Source organism: Cynocephalus volans, chromosome 6 (genome assembly GCF_027409185.1).
Source record: "Cynocephalus volans isolate mCynVol1 chromosome 6, mCynVol1.pri, whole genome shotgun sequence".
Lineage (NCBI taxonomy): Eukaryota > Metazoa > Chordata > Mammalia > Dermoptera > Cynocephalidae > Cynocephalus > Cynocephalus volans.
Genome location: NC_084465.1, coordinates 160,160,754 through 160,186,811, shown reverse-complemented (window position 1 = coordinate 160,186,811; position 26,058 = coordinate 160,160,754). Strand labels below are relative to the sequence as shown.

Sequence of the window (26,058 nt, the reverse complement as noted above, 5' to 3'; positions counted from 1 at the left end):
TTAATTCTTCCAATCCATGAACGAGGAATGTCTTTCCACCTCTTGGTGTCCTCTTTCTTTCGGCAGAGTTTTGTAGTTCTCATTGTAGAGATCTTTCACCTCTTTGGCTAAATTTATTCCTAGGTATTTTATTCTTTTCATAGTTATCGTAAAGGGGCTGGCTTTCTTGATTTTTTTTTTTTTCCTGCTTATTTGTTGTTGCTGTATGAGAATGTTACCAATTTTGGGGCACTGATTTCGTATCCCGCACGGTACTGAATTTGCTCAGGAGCTCTAGGAGTTTTTTGGTAGAGGTTATGGATTTTTCTATATATAGGATCACGTCCAATCCCGTGACAAGTGACGGTTTGATTTTGTCTTTTCCAATGAGGATGCCCTTTACTTCTTTCTCTTGCCTGATTGCTCTGGCTAGTACTTCCAATACTATGTTAAATGGGAGTGGTGAGAGTGAGCATCCTTCTCTTACTCCTGCTCTTGAAGGAAAAGCTTTCAAACTTTCCCCATTCAGGACGATGTTGGCAGTGTGATCGTCATATATGGCTTTTGTTGGATTGAGATATTTTCCTTCGATAGCTACTTAGTTAAGGGTCTTTATCGAGAAGGGATGATGCTGAATTTTCTCAAATGCTTTTTCTGCATCTCTTGAGATAATCATATAGTTTTTATCCTTGCTTTTGTTGACGTGGTGTATCACATTTATTGATATATGTCTGTTGAACCATCCTTGCATCCCTGGGATGAAACCCACATGATCACAGTGTATAATCTTTGTGATGTGCTGTTGTACTCTGTTTGCTAATATCTTGTTGGAGATTTTTGTGTCTATGTTCATCAAGGTTACTGACGTGTAATTTTTTGTTGTCGTTGTGTCTTTGTCTGATTTGGGGATCAGGATGATGCTGGCTTCATAGAATTAATTTAGGAGAATGGCCTCTGTTTCAATTTCTTGGAATAGTTTGAAAAGGAGTGCTGTTAATTCTTCTTTAAAGCTTTGGTAGAATGCAGCAGTGAAGCCATCTGGTCCTGGGCTTTTCTGTGCTGGGCTACTGTTGATGACTGCCTCAGTCTCATTGCTTCTTATTGGTCTCTCCAGGTTTTGCATTTCTCCTTGGTTCAGTCTCAGTAGTTTGCGTGTGTTCAGAAAGCTATCCATCCCCTCCAGGTTTTCAAATTTGTTGGAGTATAGTTGCTCCTAACAACCTCTAATGATTCTTTGTATTTCTGTGGAATCGGTTGCAATGTCTCCTTTTCCATTTCTGATTTTTGTTATTTGGGCCTTCTCTCTTCTTTTTTAAGTAGGCTGGCCAACAGCTTGTGTAGTTTGTTTTTCCCCTAAAAAGACCAACTTTTTGCTTCATTGATTTTTTGCATCATTCTTTTGGTCTCTACTTCATTTAGTTCGACTCTGATCTTAATTACTGCTTTCCATCTACTAGTTCTGGGATAAGAGTGTTTTTGTTTTTCTACTTATTTGAGATTGAATGTTAGGTTATTTGAAGTGTTTCCATTCTTTTGACATAAAATAAGCACTTATTACTGGCCACTTATCTTTGACAAAGCCACCGAGAATATACACTGTGGAAAGGACATCTTCAATAAACAGTGCTGGGGAAACTGGATATCCGTGTGTAGAAAAATCAAACTAGGCCCATACCTTTCACCGTACACAAAATCAACTCAAAAGGGATTAAAGACTCAACTATAACAACTGAAACTAGAAAACTCCTAGACGAAAACACAGGGGACATACTTCAGGATGTAGGACTGGGCCAAGACTTTATGAATAAAACCCCAAAAGCACAAGCAATAAAAGTAAACAAATTGCATTATATCGAACCATAAAGCCTCTGCACAGCAAAGGAAGCACACAGACAAGGGGCTAATATCCAGAAACATAAGCAACTCAAACAACCCCACAGCACATAAGCAAACCATTCTGTACTAAAATGGGCAGAGACATTTTTCAGAGAAAGACAAACAAATGGCCAACCGGTACACGAAAAATGTTCAATATCACTAATCATTAGGGAAAGGCAAATCAAAACCACCCTGAGACATCCTCGCACCCCGGTTAGACTGGCTATTTTCAAAAGGACAGAGAATAACAAATACCAGGGAGGATGCGGAGAAAGGGGAACCCTTCTACACTGTTGCTGGGACTGTCAATTAATACAACCATTATGGAAAACACTATGGAGGCTTCTCAAACAACACACAGGACTACCACACAATCCAGCAATCCCACTTCTGGGTACATACTCCAAGTGATGGAAATCATCATGTCGAAGGGATGCATGTTTGTTGCAGCTCTGTTTACCATAGCCAGGACATGGAACCAACCGAAATGTCATCTACAGACAACTGGACAAGGAAAATGTGCTATACACACAATGGAATACTACTCAGCCAAACAAAAGAATGAAATTCTTCCATTCGCAGCAACACGGATGAGCTTGGAGAAAATTATGCTAAGCGAAATAAGCCAGGCACAGAAAGAGAAATACTGTATGCCCTCACTTATAAGTGGGAGGGAGGGTGGGAGAGAGGAAGGGAGACCACAGTAAAGTGCTGAAAAGAGAACAGACCTATAGTTACTACAGGTCAGAAAGGAGGAGGGGCAGGGTGCTTAGGGATTGGTTGGGCAAAGGACACAAAGAATAATTACAATTTCTAATGACGAACACACTAATAATATTGATTTCATCGTCACATACTGCACACAAATACCAACAGTCAACTCTGTGCACCATAAATATCTATAATCAAAATTAAAAATTAAACAAACAAACAAACACAAAAAAAGAGGAAGACTTGGTACCTTCACACTCAGTTACTGAGAACATCATAAAGGAGCCAGTGGTATCTGAACACAATGTTAGATTTCCCTGTGAGGCTTGAGAACGCGCTTCATCCCGGTGCCTTCAGGGCACTGGTGGCTTCAGAAAGCTGATTCCTTGCACACCTCCTTTCCCACAAATCCGACACTCTTAAAATTAAAGATATGCTATTTCTACCCACCCCACCACATTCTAAAAGGTCATGAAGTGACTCTAAGGAATGACAAGGGGCATGACACATCCTCTGTAAAAAAAAAAAAGAAAGAAAAAAGAAAAAAAAGAAAATTACGTTCATTAGCTTTTAATTTTTTTCTGACTACAAAAGAGAGACCTCATTTGCTTGGTCTTTGGAGACGACGAAGTATGATGTCTAAGAACAAACACTTAGAGAGATTCATCGGATTTGTACATCTCACTACAAAAAAGAACCCATCGCTTACGTTAGACCTACTCAAGATACTGGAGCAGACTTTTTAAATTAAAAAAACAGTAGTCATTTCAAAGGGAGAAATAAGAAAGAAATGGAGAAAAACCCATTCGCAAAGGCCATCATTATGCATCTTCTTAAAGAATATTATGTAATAAAATAGGAAACTAATGATTCGTACAGACGTGCATAAATCCAAAAGAGGAATATGAAAGAGTAACAGCATGATTTTCCCAACTGAAACTTTAAAAAAAGATAAACACTTGAAATCTGTGTTTCACACACCAAAAGTTCAAATGACTCTACTTACCATTAGCTTGCTACTGTCTCAATCTCCACAATGCTGCCAAGATAGCATACAACTTCACCTCTGAATATGCAACTATATTCAGGTTAGAAAGATGAACGATGCTCACTTACGACTGCACACGTTCCATAAAGAAATCAGAAAGAAATTGCAAATGTATCGCCCCATCTGTCCAACAAATGAAATGTTCTGAAACAAATGTAGACAGACATAACAATGGAAAGTGCATCAAAAGGAGGATTATGGAAGTATCGACTGTGAGATCTCGTGAAGACGTAATGTCACTAACTGCCACCACGGGACAAGCATACAAGCCATGCCACTGAGCACAGTGCCTTTCAAATAAATTCACTAGTGGAGCCAACATTGTCTTTGCAGCTGGAGGAGAGCACACATTTCCAAAAAAGGGAAAGAGAGGCCATTCTCCCAAAAATCATCCTATGAGGCCAACATCACCCTGATCCTAAAACCAAAGATGGAACAAAAAAAGAAAACTACAGGCCCCTATCCTTGACAAACACAGATGTACAAATCTTCAATAACATATTAGCAAACAGAATGCAACAACACATCAAAAAGATGACACATCATGATCAAGTGGGTGGGATTCATCCCAGGGATGCAAGGATGGTTCAACATATGCAAATCAGTAAATAAGGAAAAAAATAAGGTTCAAATAAATAAATAAATAAATAAATTAATTAATTAAATAAATAAATAAGGGAAAGAAATGAGGTTCCAAAAATATAGGGAACTCCTGAAAACAGCAACAAAGAAAAAAAAATTCCAAAATGGACAAAGGACTTGAATAGACATTTCCCCATAGAAGATATACAAATGACCAAAAGACCATGAAAAAATGCTCAGTATCAGTAATCATTAGGGAAATGCAAATCAAAAGCATAATGAGAAACCAACTCATGGTCATTAAAATGGCTACCATTAACAACAACAACAAAAAAAAAACTGTTGGTGAACATGTGGAGAAACTGGAAATCCTCTGTACTGTCGGTTTAAATGGAAAATGGCATTGCTGCTGTAGAAAACACTATTACTATCCCTCAAAAATTAAACTCAGAATTACCATATGTTCTGGCAACTCAACCTCTGGGTATATACTCAAAAGAACTGAAAGCAGGGTCTCATGGAGATATTTTCACACCCATGTTCACAGCAGCACATCCACAGTATCCAAGATGAGAGCAGAGAAATGGAGGTTGGCACTCAACTTTCCCACCGGTCTGGGAATCCCCATGGGAAGCCCGTCTCCAGACACTTCCACAGGAACATCTGGAGTGCCCTGAGGGCTGAACATCCAAAGGTGTACTGTTGTGGAACCTCAGCAGGTGTGCTGTGTTCTCATCGGCAGAGCTTCCACACAGTGCTGCGAGGGGCACGATCTGTGGGAAAGACCCAATTCCTCACCAAAGTTCTCACACAGATTATGTGCTCCCGTGGAGTCATTTCTTGACCTAAAAGTGACTAAAAGGTCAGAAATTAATTCCGCTGCTTGCCATAGGTCTTACCCAGACAGGGAAAAACAGCAGAGCAGCAATTTAGTTCCAAAGCAGTGATCGAGTTCCAGAAAACCGGTCATGCCTTTAGTATGAAGACGAAAAGACGAACCTCTTAAAGATAACAACTGCAAAAATGGTATAAAAGCCAGGAAATACAAAAAGATGTAAATACAAACATTAAAAAAGTCAAAATGTGGTGAGAAACGATGTCAACGTGTATAGTTTGTTTCTCGCTTTTTTAATTCTTTTTCTCTTTGCAATCAAAGTTAAGTTATTATCAGTTTTTAAAGTTTCAAACTACCCGTTATAACCCTAAGACGTTCGTGGTAAGCCTCACGGTAACCATAAAGCAAAAACATGGAATAGATACGCTAAAAATAAATAGCATAACATAAAAATGTACTACTAGACAGAAATCACTTCATCACGAAGACAATAAGATAGGAAAAAGGGATTTGTAAAACAACTAAAAACAAGTACAGGGTTTTTCTGAGCTTTAGCCACCTGTTCTCCATTACTTGGCCTAATAATTAAAACTTCCATTATTTACTCACGGCACATCGGACAAACGGACCTCACTAGGTCTCGATTAAACTCGCAATCCCATGCACATATATATATATATGTATATGTATACATATATATATATAAATGTATATATATACTTTTTTCTTTTTTCTTTTTTTTTTGGCGGCTGACCAGGTACAGGGATCCGAACACTTAACCTTTGCATTACAAGCTGCACTCTAATCAACTGAGATAACTGGCCAGCCATCCCATACACTACGAATAAACATATAATCCATCCACCTGCTCATGGATATACACACAAACCAGCATCCACGCCCAAGACACACAGAGATGGCTACGGCATACCATTTACAAATACACATAAAACCATGCCCAAATCCCAACCTATCTCAGTCCAGTAGGAACCGGCTTCCACATCCCCAGATACTAACAAAGAACCATATCACACAGCTCTAATACAGATAAATACACTTCCCCCACTCCCCTCCATATAAACAGAGAACCCCAACTCTCTAACAGATACACGTACGCTCAACTCCCAGAATATATAACCCTACTGAAACCAGAAACACACACTGCCCAAAAACACTCATCCAAACCACCATGCCCCTTGAATACACACACAAAATCGACACACATGTGGCTCTCCACCCGCCATACCCTCCAGTATACCCACAATTACCTAGCACACGACAAATATGCAAACATGCCACCTTATGCCCTCAAATGCACATACATCCACACACTACCTGCAAATACAAAATCGCGGGTACCAAATACTCACAGTATTTGTAGTATAACTCCTCCATCTTCCGGAATACACAACCAGACAAATCCCACCCTGCACCTGCACCTATTCATCCTACTACTCCCCACAAATCATTATAGATCTGCCCTCACCCACTGAAATGCTCATACACATTTCCTGAAGATCACAAAAAACAAACACACAGGACCATGCAGCATACCCTGAATACACAAAAATTAAAACACTTAACAACAACATAATACCCAGACACTAAATGATGGAATTTCTGGTCTTGGACATGTAGGCGACACAGCTGTCTGTCATGAATTTTCATGGCTTTCCAGCAAAGGGGATCGTACGTACGTAAGGCCAGTCCACGGGAGTCTGCAGAGGTCGCAGCAATGGACAGTAGCTGAGCGTACAAGGACTGCTTCCTACGGAATGATGTGCATACAGCAACCCAGCCCGCTGGACGTGCTGAGACAATCCAGACCTATTTCCAGACACTCATTCCCCCTACCTCCCTTACAATCCCTGTATTTATCAGATTCCTTGTTCTGAGCTACCTTCAGAAAGTGCAGCCACTCTACAGCAGGGTTGGCTGAGGGGCACAAAAACTGGTTTGTTGAGAAAGAAATGAAGTGAGTAGAACACCAGGCAGAAGCCTTGTGCTGTGAATCTGAGAAACAACTGGAAACTTGCCTCAGAGGCACACACCCACTGTGCTGCCCCTGTATAATCTGAGGGACCTTCAGAATCCTGCCTACCTGCCAGAACCCTGCACGGTATGTCTCCCCACCCCCACCAGCCCAACTGCCCCCACCCCTCCCCCACTGCAGAATTCTGGAGAGCTACATTCTAAGCCTGTTGACATTTAAAATTGGACCCTGAGCATCTGCAGTTGACAGTTTGCTGTCTGGGTCCTGCGCTTGACTTTTCTCACCGTGGAGACTGCCGTGCCACCGTGGTCAGTCCCCAAGCCTACGGGGATGGCTTCAAAGGGAGGTAAGTCTGCAGGGTCTGGGGTGTGTTATCACACCCCTGTCACCCCTCAAATCCATGGGAGTTCAAATGTGACACTTGCCCTGGGACAGCTGGTTGGGTGGAAGTAGAGGAAGAGAGAGCACTGGACTTACCCAAGGACATCTCACCCGGGAGACGGGGGAAGCCACTGGCATCCTGAGGCTGCAGGGGGAAGGGGGCTTCTCACAGGTGGATCCAGATGCCTCCGGAGAAACCTACCGGGTGATGAGAAAGGACACAGCAGTTGTACTGACTCTTTCCAGAAGGGAAACGGGTGACTTATGTTTCTAAGTCAACACAGGTCAACGTGTGTTTGTAGGCAGTGGTGGATTGTGTCGTGCTTGTGCCACCGGGGGGCTCAAGAACAAAGCCTGAGTCCTGCGTCCTTTCTTCAGACACCTGGAGCTTGTGCTATGGTACTGTCCTGAGGGACACCAAGTGGAGTATTCTAGATCTTAGAGGAGTAGCGGGGAGAAACGGTCTCAGCCAGAAAACCGTTCAGTGGAACAGTTCTCTCTGACCAAGATTACCGTGAAATAACCCCTCCGTCAGTGAGGCTGGACGTCGCTCTAACTGCAGCAGTCCAGTCTCGGCTCACTTCTGCCCAGAGATGGCTTCTCATTCGGTCCAGATCGCTGTTGTCTTTCTTCACCAGGGACAGGGCAGCCAGAAACTGCAAACAAGATGGGGCTTGCTCTTCCCTGAGCTGTTCTGAATTGCTGTCCCTTTGGGGGACACTCGGGTCTTCAGACCCATTCATCTTCCACCCTGTCTCATGGCCTGTCCTCTGCCCTACATTTCATGTGGAGATGAAGACTTTGCTCATACTCCATGTCTAGCCCATCGTGAACAGGGGACGGATGAGGCGTGCTGCTGGGTTTACAGTGGAAGGTTCTGAAAGGCTGGTTTCCTTTTCGAGAGAGGAAGCAGAGCAGCACACCATTAGGGAGATCTACTGTTATTATCACTGTTATTATTCAAAGTTAGGACATACGTCCTGGTTAATTAGGACCATGTCCTATGGACCTTGCTCTCCTTGACTAGGGTTGACCTGAAATCCTAGTGAACAGGGATGTATCCAGACAACTTTGTCACACTGGCTCATGCCTGGTTCTTTGTGGGCCATGACTGAGAGCTCAAAGGAGAAGGATCACAGAAGGTCTCCATTACCCACGGCCAACTCTAACCACCAGCAGCTGTTCCAGTCTCTATGAACCTCCACTGGGAGCCACAGGGCTCCGCATTTCCTGGCCTTTCTAGTCCTCTGCAGCCCTCTCTGCCTGTGCAGTGACAGGGTCTCAGGGAATTCATCATCTAACTCACAGACCGCCTCCTGACAACAGAGCTGCCTCAGTGACAGCACGAACCACTGTGCAGGGGGACAAGTGTGCCCCGAACCTGGCCCCTGTTCGATGTTTGCTGTGGGTGGTACCAGGAGAAGCATGTCCTCACTGGGCTACTGCATTTTGGGGTACCATCAGGGCTCCTGGGCGCTCGTTTGGGGACACGTTTTGTTCAAGTTCATTTGTTTGGGTTACGACGGGTTGATGAGGAGCATCAGGGAAAGGAGCACTGAGAAAGAGAAGGGCTCATAACCTTGTGAATCTGCTGGCTTCACATAGGCCATGTGGGCGCCTGCAACTGGCACTGGAGAAGGTGCCCTTCGTGGGGGTGCGCACACTGAGGGGCGTTGTGCCGCCAAGCACAGTCCACCCCAACTCACATCGAGGGGCAACCCCACGAGGCTGGCGGGTCCACGTGCCGGGGACACCCTGGGGAGCTTCTCAGAGGCAGGGGAAGCTTAGGTGTTACTTCTTGACTGACAGGGCTCAGAGGGTCTCAGTGAACGAGAAGCAAGTTCTCTAGTAGAATGATCCTCCACCTGAGGGGGAGCATGAAATTCACTCGGGGACAAACTGCACAATTCCCCGTCCTATGGCCCTCACCTGCTGGGATGCCTCGCTCTGGTTCACGCTGACTCTAAGGGAAGGGAGAGCCTCCGCCCTGGTGGCCGCGTCTCCTGCTCATCCGCCCCTCTCCTCTGTCTCCACAGCATCTGCAGTGCTGGGGCCCAACGTGACCCTGAACCCTCCGTTCACTTCCTTCGGTCCGCTGTTTCCCACGCCTGCTTCCGACCCAGGCCCCGGGCCGCCCTGCGAGCAGCCCCCACCTGCCCTCGTGATGTCAGCGTTCCCTCCTGGTGGCCCCCTGGTGCGGTCTGCTTTCCCCAGGACGCCTCAGGGGGTGGGAGCCGCTGGCCATGGCCCGAGTGGGGCCGGGACTTTCAACATCACTGTCCCAGTCAGGACACAAGGGGCTCCAGCAGAGCCCTCTCACACTCAGACCACTGTCCTGGCTCAGGCCCCCCTCAACTGGAGTGCTCCAGGGGCCCTCTGCGGGGGTGCTCAGTGTCCTGCTCCCCTGCTGTTGGCAGCTCCTGCTGTAGGGACCGTGATGCCTGCTGCATCCATCGGGGGCACGCGGGCTGGCGAGGGGTACTGGTTCCCAGGCCACACCCTCCCAGCCCCCATTCCAGCAGCCCAGCCGGCTCAGACCGTGGGCCCAGGGAACGACGGGACACATCCACATGGGGCTGGTGGGGAGGGCGGCAAGGCCCCCTCCCAGGCCAAGGCCGCGCCAGAGGACTCCTGTAACCCCAGGAGTGTTTACGACAACTTCCGACGCTGGCAGCGCTTCAAGTCCCTGGCCCGCGGGCACCTGCCCCAGAGTCCCGATGCTGAAGCTCTGTCCTGCTTCCTCATGTGAGTGCCCTCCTTGGGGGATGGAGCTAATCCCACCGCTCCCACACGAAGGGGAACGAAGGACGGACGAGGAGGGCAGCCTATTTAGGGGAACTTGGATGGAGGTCACGTGGGCGACGGCCCAGGCATTCTCAGCAATTTAACTAATGTCCCACTCCGGTTCACGACGTACATTCACCAGCCTTAGGTCAACTGACCCTCAACACCCTGTGAGTCCACCAAACTTGGTTTTTAACAATCACCATCATCTGCACAGAAGACAAAGGCCACAGTGAGTTCCTGGTGTGACATGAGCCACAACTTGGATTTAGGCCTCTGCCTTCACCCGTGATTCCTCCCCGTGTCCTCTCATGCCCAGCACAGGACCTGAGTGCGGATGGCTTCGGGACGTCACATGGAGGGACCCGGGGCAGGGGGGGAGAAGGCACAGGCCACAGGAGGAACCTTACACATGTAGCCCCTCACTCTTCTGGAGAACTCTAGCAAGGAGACTGAGGTAGTCAAGCCACACATTGGGACCTGGCTGGGTCCCCACCACTGGGTTTGGATGCTGCGCAGAGTCGCCTTCTTTATCCCTGAATGCCTCCTAGACAGACAGACGATTCCACTTCATTCGGAGGATGGGAAGATTGTCTGACTCATGTCTGATGCACTCAGCAGAGTCTCTGGCATGTGCTGTCCCTCGTTACTGTTGTTGCCGTTATTATGATGATGATGATGATTATTAATGTCATCACTAAGAACAGGCAACCTAGAATAGGAAACTGCTCCCAAAGTCACATGTCCCACCACAGGGAGTGAGGGGACTGTGAGCCCAGGAGCCCAGGACCGGGGGCTGAGGTGATGGGAGGCAGCGACGTCCGTAGCCAGGAGCGTTTGTCTTTCCCTCCCCAACACCTGCCTCCTTCCACCTGCAGGCCCTCGTGGTTCTGGGGCCATCACATGGAGCACGTATCCTAGTCCACGGGACACGGGACATGGCTGCATACCTGCCCCGCTCCCACACTGGCTGCCCTCCACGGAAAGCTGCACACAGTGTATAAATTAAAGGGGCCCCCAAATCCTTGTCCCCAATGATTTCAATGTCCCCCACATCCTGAGCAGTCGGAGTTCCCCTTCGACCAAAGTCCCAGGTGCCCTAGGCTGTCCTGAGTCCCTAAATGGAGCCCCCCAGGCCTTGCCCGGTCAGCTCAGGCACCGGTCTCCTTTGGCTCTGGATCCGCGCTCCTGCTCTTCACGCTGAGGGACTCTGAGGCTGTGTCCCCAAGGGCTGCCTCTCTAGAGAGTCACCAGGAGCTGATTAAATGCTCAGTCCTGGGGCCTTGGAACGTGCATTTTAACCTTCCCTTCCCGGTCATTCTAGGCACTTCTCGGTCAGCTCAGGCTGCCATAACAAAACGCCACAGGCCAGGTGCTTTAGACAACAGACTTTCATGTCTCCCAGCTCAGGAAGCGGAAGTCCCAGATGAGGTCCCGGCAGATTCAGTTCCGGGCAAGGACTTTCCGCCTGGCTTTCGATGGCTGTGTCCTCACATCACAGGGAGTTCTGCTGTCTTTTCCTCTTCTCACACTCACAGGGACACAAATCCCATCACGGGGCCTCCTAGTTATCTAATCTAAACCTGATGATCCCCAAAGGCTCCACCTCCAAATACCATCACATTGCAAGTTAGGGCTACAACCTGTGAATTTGGGGGACACACACATTCAGTCCATAACACACAATAATAGTGAGGCCTCAAAGGGAAGTCAGAGAGGCCAAGCAGTCCCTTGGTGCTGAGGTTGACACATGTTGGCTCTCCTGGAGGCTGAAGAGCCCACACTGGGAGGACAGGGACAGGTGACAGGACAGGTGTGATGTGGAGAGACACGGGTGTGGGCCGGTCAGCTGGGATGGAAGGAGGGCACGTGCACTGTGACTGACCCTGAGGACTTACAGCCCAGTGCTTCGGTCCCTGGCCCGGCTGAAGCCCACCATGAGCCTAGAGGACGGAGTGCGGCGGGCCATGCAGGAATGGCAGGGCACGAGCAGTTACGACCGCAGGAACTATTACGACATGGCAGCAAAGTGAGTCAGGGAGGCAGGGCCTGAGGGGCTGTGGGGCGGGCTGAGGGTGGGTGAAAAGGGGGAGGGGGGCTGGTGCGGTGGGCTCATCGGCAGGGATGCCATGAGGAGGGGGATCCGCTAGGTCCGGCCCCTCCCTGGGGACCTGCCTCCCCCGGGGAAGCTCTCCACCCACCTGGGTCCCACCCCGGAATCTCCACCCTCCCCTGGCCTCGGGTCTACCCCTGCCCTGATGCTGAAATGAGGACGGGGAAGAGTAACCAGCACAGCCCAGTAGGGGTCGGCTCCAGCTGTGGGGACCCTGCAGAAGGGAAGCTAGTGACTACTGGCCAAGTTGGGACCACGTCTCCTCACCTCATGAAAAGTGGCCAGAAATGGGTCACCTGCCATCCCAGAATGGGCTGGGGTAGAAGAGCTTGGGCAGGGGAAGCCAGCACCTCACACACCCCCAGACACGTCTCTGGCCTCCCTGCCTTTGCTGCACGGCAATCCACTCCGTGAACACCAATCACCCTCACAGAAAATGCACCCTCTCCTCTCAGCTTAGCTCCCACTTCCTGCAACGTCTCCGGGGCCCTTCTCTCCCAGGCTATTGTCAGGGGCTCACAGTACCAGCCCAGGATTCCTGGATCCGGGCAAGGATTCCTCATGTCATTTGCAGTCAGTCACATCCCTGACCGAGCTTCTGGCTGTCAGCTCTTCTGAGTGGCCCTGGGCAGGGATAGGAGGAGCAGGGTCCCCTGAGGGCCGGGCCTGGGTCACACAGGCCTTGATTCAGGAAGCCCCCCTGGATGTTTTCTGCCCTGCAGGTGTAGGTGAGCCAGCGTACCCCTGCAACTGCTCTGCAGGTGGGGGAGCAGCCCGGCCCACCCAAAGCCCTTCCTCCCCCATCCCTGGCCAGGCCTCCCTCTCAGCATGGCTATGGCTCTCCCCTCTACCCGCCAGGTTCATGGAACTTGAAGCTGAGGAGGAGATGCAGCTCCGGATGCGGCAGTGTGTGAAGGGGCCCCAGGGCCTACCTCCTCCAGCCCCGCCAAAGCTTGCTCCTCCAGGGCCACCAGTCCCCAACGCTGTGCCACGGTCAGGTACGGCAAGCATATTCCCACAGGAGCCAACGCAAAGGCCGAAGGGGGCCTGCGGAGGCCTTGTGCCCTCATCTTGTCCCTTTCCTGCAAGGGGAGGGAGCACCTGCTCTTTCAGTGAGAGCAGCCAGTGAGAACCTGGGGCTCCACTGCCCTGGATCAAGAACTAGGTATTGGCCTGATCCAGTAGTTTCATAGCCGCTATCGGCCTTGGCTGTCCAGGACCCAGTGTACACTCTTCCCGGGAAGCGGTGCTGGGTGCGGAGGAGTCCCAGAATCTTGGTGGCCCCAAAGTCTTTCCAGGTAACTCAGTCTCACATGACCCACCTCGGGTAGTGTATCCTCCCACGGGGCCTGACGTCCAGCCTGGACCCATTTCATGGCCCTCAGTTCCAACCTCCCCCAGTGTGGCTGGAGGTGGCCGCGGCAGCCCAGCCACGCACCTGTCCTCCCTCCTGTCCTAGGGTGCGCTCCCAGGAAGGCTGGCCGCAGGGCACCATCCACTCGCCCGCTGTCACGCAGACCCCAGCAGCTGCCCCAGGCCAAGGCACCCAAGGAGATCCCACCAGAAGCTGTCCAGGAGTATGTGGATATCACGGAGGCACTGCTGGGGCCTCATGCAAATTGGGAGGGTGGAGATATCGAGGAGCAGCAGGAGCAGGACGGGACTGACCCTGACCCAGATCTCCTGAGCTACATTAACAAGCTGTGCTCCCAGGAAGACTTCATCACCAAGGTGGGCTGGCCTGGAGCCCTCGTGTGGGGAGGTTTTCTGGGGAACGGCAGTCCCAGCCCCATGGATTTCAGTTCTACTCATCCCTCAGCTACGGAGCAGTGTGTGTGTGAGGGACAGAGAAAGTCTGTGTATAGCTGCTAGTGGCCATGAGTTAGAACGACCCTGCTGTGTGGACAGGAGAGACAGGCATTACTTTCTGCTTCTCCTCGAGGTCCCCCTGGCTGCAGTTCAATCCCTGCCAAAGACACTCACGCCCCTTTCCCCCTGCTCCAGGTGGAGGCCATCGTCCACCCCCGATTCCTGGCAGCTTTGCTTTCCCCAGACCCAAACTTGGATCCCTTGGCTCTGACTGAGGTGCTGGAGCAGGAAGAAGGACTCACCCTAGCACAGGTAACACAGGGGAGGCAGGGACACCAGGTCACCCAGGCGAGGGAGGGACACCAGGGCACCCAGGGGAGAGAGGGCCACCAGATCACCCAGGGGAGGGAAGGGCACCAGGCAGACCAGGGGGAAGACGTGCCCCTGTGCCCCTGAAGCCCACGTCATTTTGTCTAGTCTTACCCTGCTGGAGGTGCATGGCCTCCTGAGGGGAACTGCCTGGGTCAGAGAGGAGTAGGTGCAAAAGAGCAGGAAGGAGAGGACAGAGCCAGGGAGGGAGGGCAGGGGGCGAAGCTGGAAGGAGGCCCAGCAGGGCACAGCACAGTCACAGTCACAGTCCCTGCCTCTGACACCAAGCCAAGCGTCCTCTCACCTTCGCCACCTCCCGCCCAAATGCAGGGTCTCCACCATCCTGCCAGCCCCTCCCCACACCTGGGGCAGAGCCAGTGAGTGCCACTTTGCTCCCCCCAGCTGGTGGAAAAGCGCCTCGTGGCCCCAAATGAGGCAGAAGGTGTGGGGGCCACCCCAGGTCATGGCACACCCCAGTTGGAGTCACATCCTAAGACTGCAGCTGGCCAAGGAGGAGAGAGAGATGACCACGGCCCCCAAGGAGGGGTCGTCACAGAAACCTGCCCAGCAGAGGCGGCTTCCCATGACCCTCGACAGCGCAGCCGAGACAACACCAACCTGCCCAGGCCCAAGGAGCCTGCCCTCTGGCCAGGTCATCAGGAGTCACGCAAGCTGAGGGCTGCCCATCTCAGCTCCCTTCCCCAGGGCCACAGACCCTCCTCGCCTGGTCTCAGGGGAGCCTGTCCTGTTATGCCTGCGCAGGGCCCGGCAGCCAGGTCCAGTGAGGTCGAGGAGGACCTCCCCAGCCTGGACTTCTTCCTGACCTTGCAGTGCAACCTGCAGCCCTGGGGGCTGTCCCTGAGCCCCGTCCCTGCTCTGCGTCCGGCTCGCCCCTCACGTCCTCAAAAGAGGAGGGGCGACCCACTGGTCTCTGGGAGGAGGAAGCAGCAGCACTGGTGCCAGCCCCTCTGGACTGGATTTGACCCTCACTGCATCCTGCAGCCCGAGGGATCCCAAGCTCCCATCACCCAGTGCTGACCCAGCTGCTCCTCAGCTATGGGCAGGGTCGGGGAGGCAGGACAGGGGAGAGAGGGTGGGGGGGGGTCTGGATGGGGGATCAGGGTGGGGGAGAGGGGAGGCAGCACGTTGGGGGCGTTGTATGTAATAGGGGTTTGTAGATAATTGTGAATAAATGTGGTATTGTTGGGAAATGCCCTGGGACTACTGCCTCTGTTCTCACGTCTGTGCCACTAAGTGGAGACAGGCCTGTGGGCAAGGAAGGATCTGGGAGATGCCAGGCTCCAAGGACCCACCGGTGCCCGACCATCACCTTCTTCTCTAGATTCTGAGACCTGATTCCTCCCCCAGGGCCCATGTGGGATCCTTGACTAAAAGGGTGTCGGCCCCCACATGCAGAGCTGTGGTCATGGGGTGGGGGTGTCCCAGCAACAGTGGCAGGTGGGCAAAGCCGTCCAGCACCACGGTGGCCTGGCTGTCTGCTGGGGGAGAAAGGGGCCATGTCTGGGCGTCTCCCGCCCATCCACCCACGGAGCTCGCTGCTTAGCCCCCAGATGCTCCTCTGCACCTTTCCTCCCCTGTCCCACGTCAGCAGCATCCATGTCCCACCCGCCCCTGTGCCTTTGTGAAGTGGGAAGGAAGTTAACTCTTGGTGGCGGGTCACCTGGCTGCTGCCCCTCCTATTCCCAGGTGGGTCTCCACATTGGAGAAGGCCTCAGAGCTTGGCTAGATTAAGGCGGTGTGGTGTGAAGCTGCACACCACGGCCCTCAAGCCCAGAAACTTCCAGAACATCATGCCATGAAGGTCCTCGTTGGTGGCATCCTCACGGGAAGCCACTATTGTCCCTGCTGTCCAGCTCAGCACGCACATCAGGCGCTGAGGGAAAACGTGGGGATCGAAGGCTGGAGCCCTGGACCCACTCCTCACTAGTTCCCTGACTCTTCCACATTCAGAGCTGTCCTCAGGAGCCCCTCTTAGGTTTCAGGAATGTGGAGCAAGTCATGTTTGGAGGGGACTTGGCCCATGCCCTAGTACGTGAGGGCACTCAGTCGGGCACGGGCATCATCTCGGTCACACCTCGGGGCTTCTGCTGCTACTCCTGTCCTCACCACCTGACCCTTTTGTGGTTGAACAGTTCCCAGGAGGAGGCAGAACCTCTGCTTCCCCAGCACCGTGCCCTGCCTCAACCTTACAATCTGCCCCTGACCCTGCACACTGGGGCCGGCTGGAGGGCTGTTACAGTCTCAATGTTGTGTCCGCCAAATCCGTATGTTGAAGCCCTAAGCCCCATCGTGATGGTATCTGGGGGTGGTGCCTTTGGGAGGTTGTTGGGGTAAGAGGAGATCATAGGGTGGAGCCCTAATGACGGAGATTAGCACCCTTATAAGAAGAGGGGGAGACACCAGAACTCTCTCTTCCCCCTGTGATGACACAGCAGGAAAGGGAAATCAAACCGGAAAACCAACAGTTATAACTCTCACCATGGTCCACAGATTCTCAGTAATGAGTCTCGATATTAATTCCATAGTATCTAACTTTCACCTATACTTTAGAGAAGTGTAAAATTCCCCGAACTTGAGGCCGGCTAGGTGTTGTGAGCGGTCATGTTTTCAAATGCAAGTTCAAGTTCTCCTGACTTTGGATTGGACTGAGGAGGAACATGGACAGACACCAGACAATAGCTAATGCATGCTGCAAGGAGCCAGTTGGCCAAATCTCCATCTCTCTCCAGTAACTGCTTGATAGCCTTTACTTACTATGAAGCCGTCTCGAGTGACTCCGGGGGTTCATAAAGGTAAATGAGAAGTAGTCACCCAACTTGGTGTGAGAATACTGCATGCAAATGACAGTGAGAAATCGAGGCTGTCTGGACCACAGCCCTCTGAAACCTCATTCACTATGGCAACTGCATTATTTTAAATGGAGACAGCAAAGTAACTAGGTCCTACATCCAGAAGCTACAAGACTAGCTCACCAGTGAACTGGCAGTTTGAGAGTGGTGGGAGTTCCAAAGCTCCATAAAGACTTGGTACCTTCCATAGATTTGTAGTATAGTTTGAAGTCAGGTAGTATAATGCCTCTGGTTTTTGTTTTTTTTTTTCATTATTTTATTTTATTTATTTATTTATTTATTTATTCATTCATTTATTTATTTATTTTTCTGCTCAGGACTGCTTTGGCTATTGGGGTCTTTTGCTCTTCCATATGAATTTAGGATTGCTTTTTCTATTTCTGTGACGAATGTCATTGGTATTTTGATGGGGATTGCGCCGAATCTGTAGATCACTTTTGGTATTACGGACATTTTCACAACATTAATTCTTCCAATCCATGAACGAGGAATGTCTTTCCACCTCTTGGTGTCCTCTTTCTTTCGGCAGAGTTTTGTAGTTCTCATTGTAGAGATCTTTCACCTCTTTGGCTAAATTTATTCCTAGGTATTTTATTCTTTTCATAGTTATCGTAAAGGGGCTGGCTTTCTTGATTTTTTTTTTTTTTCCTGCTTATTTGTTGTTGCTGTATGAGAATGTTACCAATTTTGGGGCACTGATTTCGTATCCCGCACGGTACTGAATTTGCTCAGGAGCTCTAGGAGTTTTTTGGTAGAGGTTATGGATTTTTCTATATATAGGATCACGTCCAATCCCGTGACAAGTGACGGTTTGATTTTGTCTTTTCCAATGAGGATGCCCTTTACTTCTTTCTCTTGCCTGATTGCTCTGGCTAGTACTTCCAATACTATGTTAAATGGGAGTGGTGAGAGTGAGCATCCTTCTCTTACTCCTGCTCTTGAAGGAAAAGCTTTCAAACTTTCCCCATTCAGGACGATGTTGGCAGTGTGATCGTCATATATGGCTTTTGTTGGATTGAGATATTTTCCTTCGATAGCTACTTAGTTAAGGGTCTTTATCGAGAAGGGATGATGCTGAATTTTCTCAAATGCTTTTTCTGCATCTCTTGAGATAATCATATAGTTTTTATCCTTGCTTTTGTTGACGTGGTGTATCACATTTATTGATATATGTCTGTTGAACCATCCTTGCATCCCTGGGATGAAACCCACATGATCACAGTGTATAATCTTTGTGATGTGCTGTTGTACTCTGTTTGCTAATATCTTGTTGGAGATTTTTGTGTCTATGTTCATCAAGGTTACTGACGTGTAATTTTTTGTTGTCGTTGTGTCTTTGTCTGATTTGGGGATCAGGATGATGCTGGCTTCATAGAATTAATTTAGGAGAATGGCCTCTGTTTCAATTTCTTGGAATAGTTTGAAAAGGAGTGCTGTTAATTCTTCTTTAAAGCTTTGGTAGAATGCAGCAGTGAAGCCATCTGGTCCTGGGCTTTTCTGTGCTGGGCTACTGTTGATGACTGCCTCAGTCTCATTGCTTCTTATTGGTCTCTCCAGGTTTTGCATTTCTCCTTGGTTCAGTCTCAGTAGTTTGCGTGTGTTCAGAAAGCTATCCATCCCCTCCAGGTTTTCAAATTTGTTGGAGTATAGTTGCTCCTAACAACCTCTAATGATTCTTTGTATTTCTGTGGAATCGGTTGCAATGTCTCCTTTTCCATTTCTGATTTTTGTTATTTGGGCCTTCTCTCTTCTTTTTTAAGTAGGCTGGCCAACAGCTTGTGTAGTTTGTTTTTCCCCTAAAAAGACCAACTTTTTGCTTCATTGATTTTTTGCATCATTCTTTTGGTCTCTACTTCATTTAGTTCGACTCTGATCTTAATTACTGCTTTCCATCTACTAGTTCTGGGATAAGAGTGTTTTTGTTTTTCTACTTATTTGAGATTGAATGTTAGGTTATTTGAAGTGTTTCCATTCTTTTGACGTAAAATAAGCACTTATTACTGGCCACTTATCTTTGACAAAGCCACCGAGAATATACACTGTGGAAAGGACATCTTCAATAAACAGTGCTGGGGAAACTGGATATCCGTGTGTAGAAAAATCAAACTAGGCCCATACCTTTCACCATACACAAAATCAACTCAAAAGGGATTAAAGACTCAACTATAACAACTGAAACTAGAAAACTCCTAGACGAAAACACAGGGGACATACTTCAGGATGTAGGACTGGGCCAAGACTTTATGAATAAAACCCCAAAAGCACAAGCAATAAAAGTAAACAAATTGCATTATATCGAACCATAAAGCCTCTGCACAGCAAAGGAAGCACACAGACAAGGGGCTAATATCCAGAAACATAAGCAACTCAAACAACCCCACAGCACATAAGCAAACCATTCTGTACTAAAATGGGCAGAGACATTTTTCAGAGAAAGACAAACAAATGGCCAACCGGTACACGAAAAATGTTCAATATCACTAATCATTAGGGAAAGGCAAATCAAAACCACCCTGAGACATCCTCGCACCCCGGTTAGACTGGCTATTTTCAAAAGGACAGAGAATAACAAATACCAGGGAGGATGCGGAGAAAGGGGAACCCTTCTACACTGTTGCTGGGACTGTCAATTAATACAACCATTATGGAAAACACTATGGAGGCTTCTCAAACAACACACAGGACTACCACACAATCCAGCAATCCCACTTCTGGGTACATACTCCAAGTGATGGAAATCATCATGTCGAAGGGATGCATGTTTGTTGCAGCTCTGTTTACCATAGCCAGGACATGGAACCAACCGAAATGTCATCTACAGACAACTGGACAAGGAAAATGTGCTATACACACAATGGAATACTACTCAGCCAAACAAAAGAATGAAATTCTTCCATTCGCAGCAACACGGATGAGCTTGGAGAAAATTATGCTAAGCGAAATAAGCCAGGCACAGAAAGAGAAATACTGTATGCCCTCACTTATAAGTGGGAGGGAGGGTGGGAGAGAGGAAGGGAGACCACAGTAAAGTGTTGAAAAGAGAACAGACCTATAGTTACTACAGGTCAGAAAGGAGGAGGGGCAGGGTGCTTAGGGATTGGTTGGGCAAAGGACACAAAGAATAATTACAATTTCTAATGACGAACACACTAATAATATTGATTTCATCGTCACATACTGCACACAAATACCAACAGTCAACTCTGTGCACCATAAATATCTATAATCAAAATTAAAAATTAAACAAACAAACAAACACAAATAAAGAGGAAGACTTGGTACCTTCACACTCAGTTACTGAGAACATCATAAAGGAGCCAGTGGTATCTGAACACAATGTTAGAGTTCCCTGTGAGGCTTGAGAACGCGCTTCATCCCGGTGCCTTCAGGGCACTGGTGGCTTCAGAAAGCTGATTCCTTGCACACCTCCTTTCCCACAAATCCGACACTCTTAAAATTAAAGATATGCTATTTCTACCCACCCCACCACATTCTAAAAGGTCATGAAGTGACTCTAAGGAATGACAAGGGGCATGACACATCCTCTGTAAAAAAAAAAAAAAGAAAGAAAAAAGAAAAAAAAGAAAATTACGTTCATTAGCTTTTAATTTTTTTCTGACTACAAAAGAGAGACCTCATTTGCTTGGTCTTTGGAGACGACGAAGTATGATGTCTAAGAACAAACACTTAGAGAGATTCATCGGATTTGTACATCTCACTACAAAAAAGAACCCATCTCTTACGTTAGACCTACTCAAGATACTGGAGCAGACTTTTTAAATTAAAAAAACAGTAGTCATTTCAAAGGGAGAAATAAGAAAGAAATGGAGAAAAACCCATTCGCAAAGGCCATCATTATGCATCTTCTTAAAGAATATTATGTAATAAAATAGGAAACTAATGATTCGTACAGATGTGCATAAATCCAAAAGAGGAATATGAAAGAGTAACAGCATGATTTTCCCAACTGAAACTTTAAAAAAAGATAAACACTTGAAATCTGTGTTTCACACACCAAAAGTTCAAATGACTCTACTTACCATTAGCTTGCTACTGTCTCAATCTCCACAATGCTGCCAAGATAGCATACAACTTCACCTCTGAATATGCAACTATATTCAGGTTAGAAAGATGAACGATGCTCACTTACGACTGCACACGTTCCATAAAGAAATCAGAAAGAAATTGCAAATGTATCGCCCCATCTGTCCAACAAATGAAATGTTCTGAAACAAATGTAGACAGACATAACAATGGAAAGTGCATCAAAAGGAGGATTATGGAAGTATCGACTGTGAGATCTCGTGAAGACGTAATGTCACTAACTGCCACCACGGGACAAGCATACAAGCCATGCCACTGAGCACAGTGCCTTTCAAATAAATTCACTAGTGGAGCCAACATTGTCTTTGCAGCTGGAGGAGAGCACACATTTCCAAAAAAGGGAAAGAGAGGCCATTCTCCCAAAAATCATCCTATGAGGCCAACATCACCCTGATCCTAAAACCAAAGATGGAACAAAAAAAGAAAACTACAGGCCCCTATCCTTGACAAACACAGATGTACAAATCTTCAATAACATATTAGCAAACAGAATGCAACAACACATCAAAAAGATGACACATCATGATCAAGTGGGTGGGATTCATCCCAGGGATGCAAGGATGGTTCAACATATGCAAATCAGTAAATAAGGGAAAAAAATAAGGTTCAAATAAATAAATTAATTAATTAAATAAATAAATAAATAAATAAGGGAAAGAAATGAGGTTCCAAAAATATAGGGAACTCCTGAAAACAGCAACAAAGAAAAAAAAATTCCAAAATGGACAAAGGACTTGAATAGACATTTCCCCATAGAAGATATACAAATGACCAAAAGACCATGAAAAAATGCTCAGTATCAGTAATCATTAGGGAAATGCAAATCAAAAGCATAATGAGAAACCAACTCATGGTCATTAAAATGGCTACCATTAACAACAACAACAACAAAAAAACTGTTGGTGAACATGTGGAGAAACTGGAAATCCTCTGTACTGTCGGTTTAAATGGAAAATGGCATTGCTGCTGTAGAAAACACTATTACTATCCCTCAAAAATTAAACTCAGAATTACCATATGTTCTGGCAACTCAACCTCTGGGTATATACTCAAAAGAACTGAAAGCAGGGTCTCATGGAGATATTTTCACACCCATGTTCACAGCAGCACATCCACAGTATCCAAGATGAGAGCAGAGAAATGGAGGTTGGCACTCAACTTTCCCACCGGTCTGGGAATCCCCATGGGAAGCCCGTCTCCAGACACTTCCACAGGAACATCTGGAGTGCCCTGAGGGCTGAACATCCAAAGGTGTACTGTTGTGGAACCTCAGCAGGTGTGCTGTGTTCTCATCAGCAGAGCTTCCACACAGTGCTGCGAGGGGCACGATCTGTGGGAAAGACCCAATTCCTCACCAAAGTTCTCACACAGATTATGTGCTCCTGTGGAGTCATTTCTTGACCTAAAAGTGACTAAAAGGTCAGAAATTAATTCCGCTGCTTGCCATAGGTCTTACCCAGACAGGGAAAAACAGCAGAGCAGCAATTTAGTTCCAAAGCAGTGATCGAGTTCCAGAAAACCGGTCATGCCTTTAGTATGAAGACAAAAAGACGAACCTCTTAAAGATAACAACTGCAAAAATGGTATAAAAGCCAGGAAATACAAAAAGATGTAAATACAAACATTAAAAAAGTCAAAATGTGGTGAGAAACGATGTCAACGTGTAGAGTTTGTTTCTCGCTTTTTTAATTCTTTTTCTCTTTGCAATCAAAGTTAAGTTATTATCAGTTTTTAAAGTTTCAAACTACCCGTTATAACCCTAAGACGTTCGTGGTAAGCCTCACGGTAACCATAAAGCAAAAACATGGAATAGATACGCTAAAAATAAATAGCATAACATAAAAATGTACTACTAGACAGAAATCACTTCATCACGAAGACAATAAGATAGGAAAAAGGGATTTGTAAAACAACTAAAAACAAGTACAGGGTTTTTCTGAGCTTTAGCCACCTGTTCTCCATTACTTGGCCTAATAATTAAAACTTCCATTATTTACCCACGGCACATCAGACAAACGGACCTCACTAGGTCTCGATTAAACTCGCAATCCCATGCACATATATATATATATATATATATACATATATATATATAAATGTATATATATACTTTTTTCTTTTTTCTTTTTTTTTTGGCGGCTGACCAGGTACAGGGATCCGAACACTTAACCTTTGCATTACAAGCTGCACTCTAATCAACTGAGATAACTGGCCAGCCATCCCATACACTACGAATAAACATATAATCCATCCACCTGCTCATGGATATACACACAAACCAGCATCCACGCCCAAGACATACAGAGATGGCTACGGCATACCATTTACAAATACACATAAAACCATGCCCAAATCCCAACCTATCTCAGTCCAGTAGGAACCGGCTTCCACATCCCCAGATACTAACAAAGAACCATATCACACAGCTCTAATACAGATAAATACACTTCCCACACTCCCCTCCATATAAACAGAGAACCCCAACTCTCTAACAGATACACGTACGCTCAACTCCCAGAATATATAACCCTACTGAAACCAGAAACACACACTGCCCAAAAACACTCATCCAAACCACAATGCCCCTTGAATACACACACAAAATCGACACACATGTGGCTCTCCACCCGCCATACCCTCCAGTATACCCACAATTACCTAGCACACGACAAATATGCAAACATGCCACCTTATGCCCTCAAATGCACATACATCCACACACTACCTGCAAATACAAAATCGCGGGTACCAAATACTCACAGTATTTGTAGTATAACTCCTCCATCTTCCAGAATACACAACCAGACAAATCCCACCCTGCACCTGCACCTATTCATCCTACTACTCCCCACAAATCATTATAGATCTGCCCTCACCCACTGAAATGCTCATACACATTTCCTGAAGATCACAAAAAACAAACACACAGGACCATGCAGCATACCCTGAATACACAAAAATTAAAACACTTAACAACAACATAATACCCAGACACTAAATGATGGAATTTCTGGTCTTGGACATGTAGGCGACACAGCTGTCTGTCATGAATTTTCATGGCTTTCCAGCAAAGGGGATCGTACGTACGTAAGGCCAGTCCACGGGAGTCTGCAGAGGTCGCAGCAATGGACAGTAGCTGAGCGTACAAGGACTGCTTCCTACGGAATGATGTGCATACAGCAACCCAGCCCGCTGGACGTGCTGAGACAATCCAGACCTATTTCCAGACACTCATTCCCCCTACCTCCCTTACAATCCCTGTATTTATCAGATTCCTTGTTCTGAGCTACCTTCAGAAAGTGCAGCCACTCTACAGCAGGGTTGGCTGAGGGGCACAAAAACTGGTTTGTTGAGAAAGAAATGAAGTGAGTAGAACACCAGGCAGAAGCCTTGTGCTGTGAATCTGAGAAACAACTGGAAACTTGCCTCAGAGGCACACACCCACTGTGCTGCCCCTGTATAATCTGAGGGACCTTCAGAATCCTGCCTACCTGCCAGAACCCTGCACGGTATGTCTCCCCACCCCCACCAGCCCAACTGCCCCCACCCCTCCCCCACTGCAGAATTCTGGAGAGCTACATTCTAAGCCTGTTGACATTTAAAATTGGACCCTGAGCATCTGCAGTTGACAGTTTGCTGTCTGGGTCCTGCGCTTGACTTTTCTCACCGTGGAGACTGCCGTGCCACCGTGGTCAGTCCCCAAGCCTACGGGGATGGCTTCAAAGGGAGGTAAGTCTGCAGGGTCTGGGGTGTGTTATCACACCCCTGTCACCCCTCAAATCCATGGGAGTTCAAATGTGACACTTGCCCTGGGACAGCTGGTTGGGTGGAAGTAGAGGAAGAGAGAGCACTGGACTTACCCAAGGACATCTCACCCGGGAGACGGGGGAAGCCACTGGCATCCTGAGGCTGCAGGGGGAAGGGGGCTTCTCACAGGTGGATCCAGATGCCTCCGGAGAAACCTACCGGGTGATGAGAAAGGACACAGCAGTTGTACTGACTCTTTCCAGAAGGGAAACGGGTGACTTATGTTTCTAAGTCAACACAGGTCAACGTGTGTTTGTAGGCAGTGGTGGATTGTGTCGTGCTTGTGCCACCGGGGGGCTCAAGAACAAAGCCTGAGTCCTGCGTCCTTTCTTCAGACACCTGGAGCTTGTGCTATGGTACTGTCCTGAGGGACACCAAGTGGAGTATTCTAGATCTTACAGGAGTAGCGGGGAGAAACGGTCTCAGCCAGAAAACCGTTCAGTGGAACAGTTCTCTCTGACCAAGATTACCGTGAAATATCCCCTCCGTCAGTGAGGCTGGACGTCGCTCTAAGTGCAGCAGTCCAGTCTCAGCTCACTTCTGCCCAGAGATGGCTTCTCATTCGGTCCAGATCGCTGTTGTCTTTCTTCACCAGGGACAGGGCAGCCAGAAACTGCAAACAAGATGGGGCTTGCTCTTCCCTGAGCTGTTCTGAATTGCTGTCCCTTTGGGGGACACTCGGGTCTTCAGACCCATTCATCTTCCACCCTGTCTCATGGCCTGTCCTCTGCCCTACATTTCATGTGGAGATGAAGACTTTGCTCATACTCCATGTCTAGCCCATCGTGAACAGGG

General features: G+C 47.8%; 1 protein-coding gene across 1 annotated transcript in view; it reads right to left on the bottom strand.

The window, feature by feature from the left end:
* LOC134381114 (uncharacterized) overlaps window positions 1-26,058 on the bottom strand; it is a 260,084-nt gene that overhangs the window by 74,432 nt on the left and 159,594 nt on the right. The window contains exons 10-11 of the mRNA XM_063101162.1: window positions 25,317-25,418; window positions 7,504-7,605 (exon numbers count right to left, since the gene is read on the bottom strand). Coding sequence (XP_062957232.1) covers window positions 7,504-7,605; window positions 25,317-25,418 — 204 coding nt within the window. The remainder of the gene's footprint in view (window positions 1-7,503; window positions 7,606-25,316; window positions 25,419-26,058) is intronic.